The 15,863-nt window shown below is 44.3% G+C and overlaps 1 protein-coding gene across 1 annotated transcript in view; it reads right to left on the bottom strand.

Moving 5' to 3' along the window:
* The window catches only part of LOC115160871 (parathyroid hormone 2 receptor-like), a 116,232-nt gene that overhangs the window by 58,683 nt on the left and 41,686 nt on the right, over positions 1–15,863 (bottom strand). Inside the window, exon 6 of the mRNA XM_029711357.1 lies at positions 14,165–14,348. Coding sequence (XP_029567217.1) covers positions 14,165–14,348 — 184 coding nt within the window. The remainder of the gene's footprint in view (positions 1–14,164; positions 14,349–15,863) is intronic.

Genomic DNA, 15,863 nt, shown 5'->3' with positions numbered 1-15,863 from the left:
AGCAGGTATATTTCACTGGTCATCCCCAAAACCAACAGCTCTTTTGGCAGCCTTTCCTTCCAGTTCTCTGCTGCCAATAACTGGAATCAAATTGAAAAAAAAAATCACTGAAGCTGGAGACTTATATCTCCCTCACTAACTTTAAGCATCAGCTGTCAGAGCAGCTTACCAATCACTGTACCTGTACACAGCCCATCTGTAAATAGCACACCCAACTACCTCATCCCCATATTGTTATTTATTTTTTTGGTCTTTTGTATCCCAGTATCTCTACTTGCACATCATCATCTGCACATCTATCACTCCAGTGTTAATGCTAAATTGTAATTATTTCAGATGTTACCAAGATGGCGCAGCAGTAAGACGTGCTTGTTTTCGTCCCATGTAAATATTGTCTTTTTCAGGTTTTTTTTGTATACATTTCATTATATTTCAATCTCTTTTTTCAATTTTTGAATGAAATATACCTTCCTGTAACCTGCCTCATCCAATGTGGTACAGATCTGCTATTTTACCTTATAACTGGAACCTCCATCAGAAGCTAGCCAGTTAATAGTCTACTATTTTTTTAGTCATCGTTAGCCACTGCTAGCGGTCTTTACCTTAAGCTCGGACTCCAGCCGCTTTAGCCCAGATTGCCCGGATAATACCTGCCAGTCTGCACAGCACGATATCAGCCCTGAGCATTTCGGACTGCCTTTTTTTCCACTACATCACCGGATTCCTGCCACAAGCTCTGGAACATTACACCGGATCTTCGCAGCTAGCTAGTTGCTACCGCGTGGCTATAGTGGCTAATGTCCTTGTCCAGAAGCATGCACCAGCTCGCCTTGCATAGTAATCGACTACCGAACAGCTCCCTGTTTCATCTTTGCTGCTCATTGGACCCTATGAGCACTCAGCTACACAGCTGATGCCTGCTGGACTGTTCATTAACACAGTACTTAATTTTGTTTATCTGTCGGCCCCAACCTCAAACTCAGGCCCTGTGTGTAGCTAACTGACCCTCTCTGCCCATTCATCGCCATTTACCCATTGTTGTTGTCCTAGCTGTTTACCCATTGTTGTCTCAACCACTGATGTCTTAGCTCTACCAATCAACACCTGTATTTGCGTTTCTCTAACGTCACTATGCCTTGTATACTTTTGTTTAGGGCAGCTCTCATTGTTTTATTTTACTGCGGAGCCCCTAGTCCTGCTCAACATGCCTCAGATAGCCCTCTTGTCCAACCTGTTGGGGATAGGGGGCAGTATTTGCACGGCCAGATAAAAAACATACCCGATTTAATCTGGTTACTACTCCTGCCTAGTAACTAGAATATGCATATAATTGTTTGATTTGGATAGGAAACACCCTAAAGTTTCTAAAACTGTTTGAATGGTGTCTGTGAGTATAACAGAACTCATATGGCAGTCAAAACCCTGAGACAAATCCTGACAGGAAACTGAAATCTGATGTCTGGATATCACTTCAAACATTTGCCATTGAAACACACAGGGGCTTGTGAATCATTTAGCACTTCCTATGGCTTCCACTAGATGTCCCCAGTCTTTACAAAGTGGTTTGAGTCTCCTATGGTAGTAACTGACCCAAAGAGAGGCTGTGGCACTTGGTCACAGGGGATGGGCCATTACCATTGTGACGTCGGCGCCCATGACTACTCTCCCTTTTCGAAACGTTTTGAAAAACAATGCAACCGTCCCAATGGAATATTATTGAAGCCCTGGTTGAAAAAGCCCCTAAAGATTTATGTTATACAACGTTTGACATGTTTGAACGAACTTATATATTTTTTGCTCATTCCTGACGACAAGTCAGACGCTCACGGTACATTTTCACTAGCCTTCGGAGCGCGCTAACACTATTGGGACATAAATTATTAACTTTTTTGAACAAAACTAGATTTGTTATGGACCTGGGATCCCTAGAAGTGCCTTCTGATAAAGATAATCAAAGGTAAGGTATTATTTACAATAGTATTTTTGATGGTTGATCGTTCCAAGTTGGCTCCAACATGTATAGCCTAGACTTTTTTTCTGGGCATACCACGTCGTTTATTGCAAAGTGTGATTTCCCAGTAAAGTTATTTTTAAATCTGGCAAAGCGATGGCATTCAAGACATGTTAATCTATAAGTCTTTGAATGACAATATTACATTTTAACAATGTTTTCGAATAGTAATTTTGTAAATTGTAGCGATTCCACTGGCTGTTGATTAGTGTGGGACGCAAGCGTCCCACCGGCCCAGACAGGTTAACTGGCGCCTCCAGAGATGAAACCTCTCTCATCGTCACTCAATGCTTCGGTTTACCCCCACTGTACTCGCACCCTACCATACCATTGTCTGTACATTATGCCCTGAATCTATTCTACCATGCCCAGAAATCTTGTCACGACTTCCGCCGAAGTTGATGCCTCTCCTTGTTCGGGCGGCGTTCGGCGGTCGACGTCACCGGCTTTCTAGCCTCCACCGATCTACATTTATTTTTCCATTTGTCCATCCTGGTTTACTCTCTCCACCTGCCCGTTACTCTCGGGGTGAAAACCTGAGGTGAGGCTGACCGAGGCCCCCAGGCGTTCCATAAACGCACTCCAGACCCTAGACGTGAACTGGGGACCCCGATCAGAAACTATATCCTCAGGCACCCCGTAGTGCTGGAAGACGTGGGTGAACAGGGCCTCCGCAGTCTGTAGAGCTGTAGGGAGACCGGGCCAAGGAAGGAGACGGCAGGACTCCTGCCGATCCACAACGACCAGGATCATGATGTTTCCCTGTGACGGAGTAAGATCCGTCACGAAATCTACCGATAGGTGTGACCACAGCCGTTGTGGAACGGGTAGGGGTTGTAATTTCCATCTGGGCAGGTGTCTAGGTGCCTTGCACTGGGCGCCCCCCAAGCAGGAGGAAACATAAACCCTCACGTCCTTAGCTAAAGTGGGCCACCAGTACTTCCCACTAAGACAGCGCACTGTCCGACCGATGCCAGGATGACCAGAGGAGGATGACGTGTGAGCCCAACAGATCAAACGATCGCGGACATCAGACGGAACGTACAGACGCCAAACTGGACACTGGTTGGGAGTGGGCTCTGTACCTAACGCCCGCTCGATGTCCGCGTCCACCTCCCATACCACCAGTGCCACCAGGCAAGAAGCCGGAAGTATGGGAGTGGGATCCGTGGACCGCTCCTCTGTGTCATACATCCGGAACAGTGCGTCTGCCTTAGCGTTCTGGGAACCTGGTCTGTAGGAAAGGGTGAAAACAAAACGGGTGAAAAACATGGCCCACCTTGCCTGACGAGGGTTCAGTCTCCTCGCCGCCCGGATGTACTCCAGATTGCGGTGGTCAGTCCAAATGAGAAAAGGGTGTTTAGCCCCCTCAAGCCAATGCCTCCACACCTTCAGAGCCTTGACAACAGCCAACAGCTCCCGATCACCCACATCATAGTTTCGCTCGGCCGGGCTGAGCTTCTTCTAAAAAAAAGCACAGGGGCGGAGCTTTGGTGGCATACCCGAGCGCTGAGACAACACAGCTCCTATCCCAGCCTTGGACGCGTCCACCTCTACTATAAATGCCAAAGAGGGATCAGGATGAGCCAGCACGGGAGCCGAGGTAAACAGAGCTTTCAGGTGACCAAAAGCCCTGTCCGCCCCAGCTGAACACTGCAGTCGCACCGGTGCCTCCTTTAGTAATGCGGTAATGGGAGCTGCTACCTGACCAAAGCCCCGGATAAACCTCCGGTAGTAGTTGGCAAACCCTAAAAAACGCTGCACCTCCTTTACCGGGGTTGGAGTCGGCCAATTACGCACAGCTGAAATGCGGTCCTTCTCCATCTCCACCCCTGTCGCGGACAGGCGGTACCCTTTGAAGGAAACGGACTGTTGGAAGAACAGACATTTTTCAGCCTTGACGTACAGGTCATGCTCCAACAGTCGACCAAGCACCTTGCGCACCAGGGACACATGCTTGGCGCATGTAGCGGAGTATATTAGATTGTCATCTATATACACCACTACACCCTGTCCGTGCAGGTCCCTGAAAATCTCGTCTACAAATGATTGAAAGACTGATGGAGCATTCATCAACCCTTACGGCATGACAAGGTACGCATAGTGCCCAGAGGTGGTACTAAATGCCGTCTTCCACTCATCCCCCTCCCAGATACTCACCAAGTTGTAAGCGCTCCTGAGATCCAATTTTGTGAAGAAGTGCGCCCCGTGCAATGACTCTGTCACACTGGCTATGAGAGGTAGCGGGTAACTGTACTTCACTGTGATCTGATTTATACCTCGATAGTCAGTACACGGGCGTAAACCTCCATCCTTCTTCACAAAAAAGAAACTCGAGGAGGCAGGTGAAGTGGAAGGCCGAATGTATCCTTGTCCCAGAGATTCGGAGACATATGTTTCCATAGCCTCCGTCTCCTCCCGTGACAAAGGATAGACCTGACTCCTGGGAAGTGCTGCGTCTACCGGGAGATTTATCGCACAATCCCACCGTCGATGGGGTGGTAATTGAGTTGCCTTCTTTTTACAGAAGGCGAGAGCTCCAAATCGGCATATTCAGGGGGGATGTGCATGGTGGAGACCTGGTTTGGACTCTCCACCGTAGTGGCACCTATGGAAACACCTACACACCTCCCCGAGCACTGATGTGACCATCCCTTGAGATGTTTCCACGAAATAGTGGGTTCATGATTGGCCAACCAGGGACACCCCAACACCACAGGTAACACAGGTGAATCAATCAGAAAGACACTAATTCTCTCCTTATGACCCCCCTGCGTTATCATACATAGTGGAGCTGTGACCTCCCTGATCAGTCCCGACCCTAAAGGACGACTATCTAAGGCATGCACAGGGAAGGGCACATCAACAGGAACAATAGGGATCCCTAATCTAATTGCAAATTAACGATCAATGAAGTTCCCAACTGCACCTGAATCTACTAGCGCCTTATGCTGGGAATGCGGGGGAAAACTCAGGAAATGTTATATATACACACATGTGCGAAACAGGAAGCTCTAGGTGAGTCGGGTGCCTACTCACATGGGATGATCCACCAGTGCCCTGCCTGCTGCCTCGACTCCCTGGAGAACCCCTCCAGCACCGACCAGCAGTGTATCCTCTGCGGCCACAGGTGGTGCAGGGAATTGTCCTCCCTCCGGTCCCCCTCATAGCAGCACCTCCTAGCTCCATTGGTGTCGGATCTGAGGTGCTGGGGGATGGAACTCACGGACCCCGATCCGGACGTCCGCGGGAGGCCAACAGGTTATCCAGCCTGATGGATAGGTCTACCAGCTGGTCAAAGGTAAGGGTGGTATCCCTGCAGGCTAGCTCACTACGAACGTCCTCGCGTAGACTACACCTGTAGTGGTCGATCAGGGCCCGCTCATTCCATCCCGCGCCGGCGGCCAGAGTTCGAAAGTCCAGAGCGAAGTCTTGTGCGCTCCTCATCCCCTGTCTGAGATGATACAAGCGTTCCCCCGCCGCTCTCCCTTCAGGTGGATGATCGAAACTGCCCGGAAGCGGAGGGTAAAATCCTCATAATTGTCCAACGTCGGTCCTTCCCTTTCCCAGACTGCGCTGGCCCATTCGAGAACTCTACAAGTCAGACAGGAGATGAGGGCGTTCACACTCTCGCGTCCCAAAGGAGCTGGGTGAACGGTTGCCAGGTAGAGCCCCAGCTGGAGTATGAACCCCTGACACCCGGCAGCCATTCCATCGTATACCCTCGAGAGCGCAAGCCGAATCCCACTGGATCCAGGTGAAGGAGGGGTGGACAGCGGTGTGGGTTGTTGTGGGAGCTGGGGTGATGATGATGATGGGGTTGCTGGAAAACCATCTCCCATCGCTCCATGGTTTGCAGCACGCGATCCATGGCTGTGCCGAGACTTTGCAACATAGTCACGTGCGGTCTTCCAACAAGGAGAACGAAAATCCAGAATCACATAAACGAGACGACTGACAATAATAAACACGCACAAAACCATGATGGCTCCAGAGGATTAAATAGGGACATAATTCAAACGTAATGGGAACCAGGTGTGAACAATACAGACAAAACAAATGGAAAAATAAATGTAGATCGGTGGAGGCTAGAAAGCCGGTGACGTCGACCGCCGAACGCCGCCCGAACAAGGAGAGGCATCAACTTCGGCGGAAGTCGTGACAAGATTTCTGGGCATGGTAGAATAGAGTCAGGGCATAATGTACAGACAATGGTATGGTAGGGTGCGAGTACAGGGTGCGAGTACGCTTGCGTCCCACCTACTCAACAGCCAGTGTAATCCCGTGGCGCGATATTCAAATACCTTAGAAATGCTATTACTTCAATTTCTCAAACATATGACTATTTTACACCAATTTAAAGACAAGACACTCGTTAATCTAACCACACTGTCCGATTTCAAAAAGGCTTTACAACGAAAGCAAAACATTAGATTATGTCAGCAGAGTACCCAGCCAGAAATAATCAGACACACATTTTTCAAGCTAGCATATAATGTCACATAAACCCAAACCACAGCTAAATGCAGCACTAACCTTTGATGATCTTCATCAGATGACAATCCTAGGACATTATGTTATACAATACATGCATGTTTTGTTCAATCAAGTTCATATTTATATCAAAAAACAGCTTTTTACATTAGCATGTGACTAGCATGTGACTAGCATTCCCACCGAACACTTCCGGTGAATTTACTAAATTACTCACGATAAACGTTCACAAAAAACATAACAATTATTTTAAGAATTATAGATACAGAACTCCTTTATGCACTCGCTATGTCCGATTTTAAAATAGCTTTTCGGTGAAAGCACATTTTGCAATATTCTGACTAGATAGCCCGGCCATCACAGGCTAGCTATTTTGACACCCACCAAGTGTGGTACTAACCAAACTATGATTTACTATTAGAAAAGTTTGATTACCTTTGCTGTTCTTCGTCAGAATGCACTCCCAGGACTTCTACTTCAATAACAAATGTTGGTTTGGTCCCAAATAATCCATAGTTATATCCAAATAGCGGCGTTTTGTTCGTGCGTTCAAGACACTATCCAAGGGTGACGAAGGGTTACGCGCCCGACACGTTTCGTGACAAAAAAATTCTAAATATTCCGTACTTCGAAGCATGTCAACCGCTCTTTAAAATACATTTTTATGCTATTTTTCTCGTAAAAAAGCGATAATATTCCGACCGGGAGTCGTTATTTTCGTTCAAAGAGAGAGAAAGTAAACATGGTGTCGGCTCGTGCACGCGCCTCCAGTCTCATTGTCCTCTGATCGACCACTATCAAAATGCGCTAATGTTTTTCAGCCAGGGCCTGCAAAGCCACCATTCATCTTTCTGGCCTAGGTGTCTGGCTAGACTTTAAACTCTCCTTCCAGACTCACATTAAGCATCTCCAATCCAAAGTTAAATCTAGAATTGGCTTCCTATTTCGGAACAAAGCCTCCTTTACTCATGCTGCCAAACATACCCTCGTAAAACTGACTATCCTGCCGATCCTTGGCTTCGGCGATGTCATTTACAAAACAGCATCCAACACTCTACTCATCAAATTGAATGCAGTCTTTCACAGTGCCATCCGTTTTGTCACCAAAGCCCCATATACTACCCACCACTGTGACCTGTATGCTTTCATTGGCTGGTCCTCGCTACATATTCGTCGCCAAACCCACTGGCTCCAGGTCATCTATGCGTCTTTGATAGGTAAAGCTCCGCCTTATCTCAGCTCACTGGTCACCATAGCAACACCCACCCGTAGCACGCGCTCCTGCACGTATATTTCCCTGGTCATCCCCAAAGCCAACACCTCCTTTGGCTGCCTTTCCTTCCAGTTCTCTGCTGCCAATGATTGGAACGAATTGCAAAAATCTCTAAAGTTGGAGAGTTGTATCTCTCTCACTAACTTTAAGCGTCAGCTGTCAGAGCAGCTTACTGATCGCTGCAGCTGTACACAGCCCATCTGTAATTAGCCCATCCATCCAACCAACTACCTACCTCATCCCCATATTTGTTTTAGTTTTTTCTGCTCTTTTGCACACCAGTATTTATACTTGCACATCCTCATCTGCACATATCACTCCAGTGTACATTTCTAAATTGAAATTACATCGCCACTATATGCCTATTTATTGCCTTACCTCCTTACAGATTTTTCAATTGTGTTATTGACAGTAGGTTTGTTTATCCCATGTGTAACTCTGTTGTTTTTGTCGCACTACTTTGCTTTATCTTGGCCAGGTGTAAAGGGGTGCATAACTGGTGGCAGTGAAGTCAGACGCAGGAGAGCAGACCTAGGTAATAGCTGGAGCAGTTTAATATCAAAACCAACGACATAAAGAAATAACCTATATCGGTACAAAACCCGACGCGCCCCAGTAAACATGTGCATAAGCACTTACAACAAACAATTCCGCACAAAGACATGGGGGGGAACAGAGGGTTAAATACAAAACACTTAATGAGGGAAATGAGAACCAGGTGTGTAAGAAAACAAGACAAAACAAATGGAAAATGAAAAGTGGATCGACGATGGCTAGAAGACAGGTGACGCCGACCGCCAAACGCCGCCCGAACAAGGAGAGGAACCGACTTCGGTGGAAGTCGTGACACCAGGTCACAGTTGTAAATGAGAACTTGTTCTCAACTGGTCTACCTGGTTAAATAAAGGTAAAATAAAATGTAAAAATTTGTCGCTATGGCCTTACCTCCCTAACCTTACTACATTTGCACACACTCTACATAGATTTTCTATTGTGTTATTGACTGCACGTTTGTTTATCCCATGTGTAACTCTGTGTTGTTGTTTTTGGTCGCACTGCTTTGCTTTATCTTGGCCAGGTCGCAGTTGTAAATGAGAACTTGTTTTTAACTGGCCTACCTGGTTAAATGAAGGTGAAATAAAAATACTAAAATAAAATATACTGCACACTTTAGATTACATTAAGTAAATGGCTTATAAGGGTCTACATTAATCACCAACTGAGATATTAGTAAGTGCATGAACTCACACATCCACTTATTAACAGTAAATAAATATCCAATTCATGACATATATAAATAGATGTATAAATATGCATATAAATGGTGAGTCAAGCCATTAATCAAACATTCACAAATGACTTGTAAATAATTTTCTGTGTTGACAATACCTCCTTTATAACTGGCTTGTAAGTACATTAGTAATACATTAATCATTTACAAATTGTAAACATACTATGATCAAACGCCTTATTATCTTATAAATCATTAATAGATAACTTAAAATGGCTTATACATGTGTCCATAACTATTTAGAGATTGCTTATCAACGTTTACCAATGTAGGAACAATGATTAATGAATGTATAAAATAATAAAAGTAAACTCTTTACAAACTGTTTATAAAGGATTTATTAAGGTACCTTGACATAAAGTGCAAATTATAATAATAATTGATTATGATTATTCAACAATGATATGATTAATTTTGTGAATAAATGTGTAATAAATACAATTTTACTGGCGCTTCGACTGGAGGCCAGTGGAGTGTGCAGAGGAGCGGGGGCTGGTTAAAAACCAGGTGGGCTGCAGCATTCTGGATAAATTGCAGGGGTTTGATGGCACAGGCTGGGAGCCCAGCCAACAGGGAGTTGCAGTAGTCCAGACGGGTGAGGACAAGTGCCTGGATTAGGACCTGCACCGCATCACATCATCATTGGTCTTCCTCTCTTCAGACAAGAACACTATGTCATGAGACTTTCACTCACACAATGAACCACACATAACTTTTCAATCTGTATACCTTAACAAATGTGTCATTTTACCAAGTCAGTGCAATTAGACAACGACATGCTGTTTGAATAGTGAGGACATGGAATTCAGGTATTCACAGTAAGAGCTCAAAGGATAAGGAAATTAAATTCTGAGAAGATGGACTTATCTCAAATCTTACAATGAGAATATTATTTTTTTAAATAGCTATTATAAAGAAAATGGGGCATTCATTGCCAAAAAAACGAACTAATTAGTCTTCTAGAGGAAAACATGATCAGTTCGTTAACAGGTTTGTTAGAACTTGTTTGTGTCTCTGTTGGTGTCTCTAATGTAACTATGCCACCAGTGCTTTTAAGTTTGTTTTAGGATAATTGCTGAGGAGAGGTCAGATGATGATCCTGTAAGAACTTGGTGCCTATGGCCTCCTTATGGAATATCAAATAGCTGCTGCCTGACAAATACAGTAAGAGTAGAAGCATTCCTCTGTGTTGTCTTAACGACCCCAGGGGTGCCTATACTTTGTAGTGTTGAGTTCGCAATATTCTCTCCTGTTTCTCCATAAACTGTTGATGGAGCTCTCTCTCTCTACCTCTCTCTCTATTTTTCTTTCTTTCTCCCTCTCTCTCCCTGCCTCTACCTCATTTCTCTTTCCTCTCTCACTACCTCCCTTTCTCTCTCTCTATTTTTCTTTCTTTCTCCCTCTCTCTCCCCGCCTCTACCTCCATTTCTCTTTCCTCTCTCTCTACCTCTCTCTCTATTTTTCTTTCTTTCTCCCTCTCTCTCCCTGCCTCTACCTCCATTTCTCTTCCTCTCTTACTACCTCCCTTTCTCTCTCTCTATTTTTCTTTCTTTCTCCCTCTCTCTCCCCGCCTCTACCTCCATTTCTCTTCCTCTCTTACTACCTCCCTTTCTCTCTCTCTGCTTTTATCTCACTTAATTTCTTTGTTCCCTCTGTCTCTGCTGACACAGTGCTACTAGAGACCTTGAACCTTTTTCTCACATTTTATATTACCCAGAAAGCTTGAGTTTTGAAGCTCTCTGACACTTCTTTCATCATCACAACAAACTAAGGTGAATGATGAGTTTGCCCCACCATACAGAAGATCAGACTGAAGCGTATCCTCGGGTTACTCAATACAGTGGCCTTCAAACACCACACTAAGACATTCACTCTCTCTCTTTGTCCTCCCACTTACTCTGTTCCACTGTTATAAATATACTGCATAATATGTTCCAACGGCTGCCTCTGACAGTTGATCTGCAGCATTCAGAATAGCATACAGTATCTTTGCAACTTTCAGTAACTATCTTTCCTCACCAATCTGAGGTAGACAAGGTCATCAATGTGTCACTCATACAGTATGTTACACCTCTCTGAGGCATGGTCAGTACTGTCTCTCTGATCAACCTGGGCCGATAGCTGCTTCGCCACACACCTAGGTCAGTTTCTCTGTCAGGGAGGAAGAGGACCCAGGCAGTTGAATTTATCCTCAAAATAATCTTTGGGGTGTCACCATCTGAGGCTCGCTTCTTGGGTGTTTCATGTTAGTGATATGTGAACGCTCAGCTTTTTGAAGCTGGCAGGTATGATATGATATAAAAGTGTGTCATTGCACATGACATCTGATAAGAAAAAACTGCATCGTTGCAAGAAGCCTTTAAGTGGAAAACAGGGTAGAGGAGGAAGAGGAGGGAGGAATAGAAGGAGTTGAACGAGGGGTAGGAATGGGAGGAGGGGGGAGAGAGAGAAAGGGAGGAGATTAGATTTAGCTGATTCTGCTATTAATCACCAAAGTCAGATCAGTCAAAATCATTTGACAAACTTCCTTCTTTGAAGTCTCAAACCAAAGGCTACTCACAATTCAGCCAGAGATGAAATCGTATCACAAATTAACTGAAAACAATTGTCTTATCTCAATAGGCTGCTGTCACATTGTATAAATGATTGGAGACAAGCGCAGGAATACGTAATAGGGGGTTTTAATACTCCACCCAAAAATACATGCCATGAAAGGCACAGGGACGAAGCCCAAAACAAACACGTATACAAAAACACAGGGAACAATACATGGGACGAGACCCGTAATAACGAGTACAAAATACACGCAGCACGAAAGCCGAAACAACAAAGCACAGGTATTCACAAGGCCAATGGACATGGTAACAATAACCGACAAGACAATGGTGAACAGAGGGCACATATATACCATTACTAATCAGGGGTATTGGAATCAGGTGTGCGGAATGAGACAGTTCAGTGACCCCTCGGAACTGGTGCATGGAATGAGCAGCAGTACCGGGGAATCCGTGACAGCTGCAGCATTGCACATTTAATCACAGGTCAAACAAAAAGCATACAAGTATTTAATCAAGATGCACATCCCATGGGAAGAACCATTGAAACTGCTTTTGTTGGCCAAGCTCTGAGCAAAAGCACTGCGACATGAGCATGTCACGCTGTGCCATTGTGCTAATAAAAGTTCAGCTGGTGTCTCGCACTTGAAAGGAAAATGACTCTGTAAATATATCTTGTTATGTTCCAGCCCTCATTAGACATGCAACAGACAGCCTTCAGGCTTAATGACTTAAGACAAAACAGAAAACAAAATACAGTACAGTAAGAAGCACAAACCATTTTAAATGGCCCTGAGGAACTACTATACAAAGGGAACAGATTAAAGTAAAACATGGCAGTCTCTATAGCTTTGAACTCTTTGAACCAGCTATCCCTTATAGAAAATACAAATTTTCTGTGTAACACCTGTGAAGCCTATGGCAGCAAGCTAGCAATCTATAGCGCTAAGCTAGTGCTCCCTGTGGTATATCCTCCCTCACATGTTTGCTGTATTTATCCCTGTCTATACAGCAATTACAGAGCAGAGGAGGCTACAGTAGGGGAACAGACAGACTGACAGAGCATTTTCAGAGCTGGACAATTAAAATCACAGACAAGTGGAGACTATAGCCTTGGGGTACTGAGCATAGCCAGTCTGATTAGCTTTTTGAGTGCAACAGCATGCATGATTTTGAGGTGTTGAGGAAAGACCAGGAAAAATCAAATAGCCCCCTGGCTCGAGCTCTTCATTAAATGTATAGTGGGTTGAATGGGCATGAGTCATGGAAGACTAGTCTGTATATTCAAACGCACATCATAGGCATGGTGGACTGAAGAAAACATCTAGAAATTAAGTAGGTCCTTCACACACGGTTGCATTTACTAGCCTAGTTATGGTATGTGTTGGAGCAATCGTGTGTCCAGGTTAGGGAAGTGACAAAAACACATTTTCGTTTAAACTGCCAGTTTATTTTACCGGTTTTCTGTTAAAAGCTGAAAAAAATCATAAAATTCCACTTGAATTCACAATGCACCTGCGCTGTTGCCAGCAATGGTTTGGGTCTCATGGTGCGTCCCTTTCAGATGGTTAAGCATTGCACCTGGAATACCATTACTGTACCTCAATTCCACCTCAAAGTTTGCATTTCCTTCTCATTTAACTTCTCAAAGTACTACCATACAGGACTTTGCTGCTGCTGCTGCTGCTGTTGCTTTCCAACTGTTAACGATGTATTTTTGGAACAGAGGAGACTGATTAGTTGCGGTCCTTCCGAGAACACAAACACTCACATCTTTCATGGCGAGCTAGCGAGGGATAGAGAGAGAGGGTAAGGGCACACTATAGGCAGGTCGGCCACGAGGCAGACAGAGTCAAAATCATGCCCTAGGCCTATGTATTGGCAATCAAAATCTGTATTTCGCAATGGTATGCTTATCTCACAATTTCTTGGCTTGCAATGTCTCGCAACTTCAGTAAAACAGGCCCTATCATCAATGAATAGGCTAGGATATTTTACACACAGACTGAAGACTGAACACAAACTTGCTTCATTAGCTAAGAGAAAGAGTAGGCTAACCAGCACGAAGGAAAGAGAGGAGAGGGCAGGCAGAAAGAACCGTGGTGTGCATATACAGTATCTTGGTAATCTGTATCTCTTGTATGCCTCACAAATTGACCAAAGTAGCCTATAGTTCACCTCTCTGGTTTTATTTTAATTACACAACTTTCCCCAGGCGTTCATAGCCTATTATCTAGTCAGGCTATAACACGGAAAATTATCTGTTTTGTGATAACTACACTATGAATGAAACTTTGTGGGGGGGGGGGGCAAAAAAATTTTTTTGTTTGTTTAGGGACTTTTCTTAACGTTAAGGATCCCAATTTCGTTTAAATATTTTACTCTATTTCACTATTTAATTTCTTCATGAGTCCTGGAAGAGCAGGGTTTATTGGGATCTTTAGGGAGAATTAGTGGAGGAGGGCAGGAGTGGATGCATAGAGGAGTGGAGGAGAGGAGGAGTGGCAAGCGCAGGCAGGAGGTGCAGCACCACTACTTACATATTGAGAGTTGTCCAATGGTGCCATGGCCACAGTCTTGAAGTTGTCCATGAGCACCGCATCAAACTCCTGCAGGCCGGCGCTGGCGTACACCACCCGGTCCTTGACGAAGATGCTGACGGCTCGGAGCATGAAGGAGACAAACAGGTGGATGTGGATGTAGTTCCTGGTACAGTGGAGACGCCTGAAAGAGAACACAGGAAAAGTTAGCAATAGTCCTTAAAGTCTCTTATAGGTGAAACAAAATGCAAATAAGAACGTCGAAAAGCAGTGGGTGACTGCGGTGTGTTAGCGATCACTTTCTGGGTGTCGATGAACGGTCATGATCCAACATATAAAATCGCCTGGAAATTAACAGAAATTGACCGCGATATTCTTGTCAGAGGCCTGCTGGTTTTAACTGTTTGCCGTCACGGTGTGTCTCGTCTTGTAGCTCTTTCCTGCAGTCAATGATCAAAAGTGCCTTCTTTGGTCTCATGGGTGCAATGTTATTAATATTTTCAAAATGTAATCATTCATAAAGATTATTTTGAAAAAAACTAATAAATCTGGTGTTTATGTCAAACAGTTTTGTTATATTTCAGTCTTCTGTGATGTATATAATGTGTCAAATTTGGATACAAACTCAAAATTGAATACATTTCAACTCTATATCTGATATGGTACAGATGTCTTCATTTTTTAAAACCCATAACCATGTGTGTGAGGTGTATACTTTTGTTTCAAAGTAGATTTGTTTAAGACTGATTTAGCCCACAATAAAAGGTTAAGGCCAAGACTTAAAGCCATATCATCTCGGCTATTAAATCTGAACAAGGCATAATAGTCTCCCACACAATTTAGCTGGATTATAGACAAAATCGGTTACTCTTTGCTCAGAGGAAAGATACACTTTCCAAGCCACCCACTCACATTGATTCTGGGGACCGTTGAGTCAGTCCCTGAGTGTTCTCTCTGCAGTCTCTATTTCACACTGTTCAAAAGCTCCATTAACTGGAGAAAGAGTATTCTTTCATCCAGAACTACTCTTAATAAAGAGATGTCTCCCACATGAGCTGTCTGATAGCCTGTGGTTTTCTCTCTCTAGTGTACTCTGACGTAATAGACGAGTCCATATAAGCACTGGTCTTATACACTGATCATACGAAACATTAAGAACACCTCTTTACATGACAGACTGACCAGGTGAATGCTATGATCCTTTATTGGTGTCACTTGTCATATCCACTTCAATTTGTGTAGATCAATGGGAGGATACAGGTTAAATAATGATTTTTAAGCTGAGACAATTGAGACTATATTTTTTACCTTTATTTAACTAGGCAAGTCAATTAAGAACAAATTCTTATTTACATCAACAGCCTACCCCAGCCAAACCCTAACAATGCTGGGTTACCCTATGGGACTCCCAATCACGGCCTGCTGTGATAAAGCCTGGAAACGAACCAGGGGTTGTAGTGACACCTCTAGCACTGAGATGCAGTGCCTTAGACCACTTTACCACTCGGGAGACATGGATTGTGTATGTTTGCTATTCAGAAGGTGAATAGGTAAGAACAAAAAATGTAAGTGCCTTTGAACGGGGTAGGCTGATGGATTTTTCACACTCAACCTTTTCCCGTGTGTACTGTATCAAGAATGGTTCACCATCCAAGGGACATCCAGACAACTTGACACAACTGTGGGATGCATTGGAGTC

The sequence above is a fragment of the Salmo trutta genome, chromosome 24, assembly GCF_901001165.1.
Source record: "Salmo trutta chromosome 24, fSalTru1.1, whole genome shotgun sequence".
NCBI lineage: Eukaryota > Metazoa > Chordata > Actinopteri > Salmoniformes > Salmonidae > Salmo > Salmo trutta.
The sequence above is the reverse complement of the archived record's forward strand: the minus strand, read 5'-3'. Positions and strand labels throughout refer to the sequence as shown.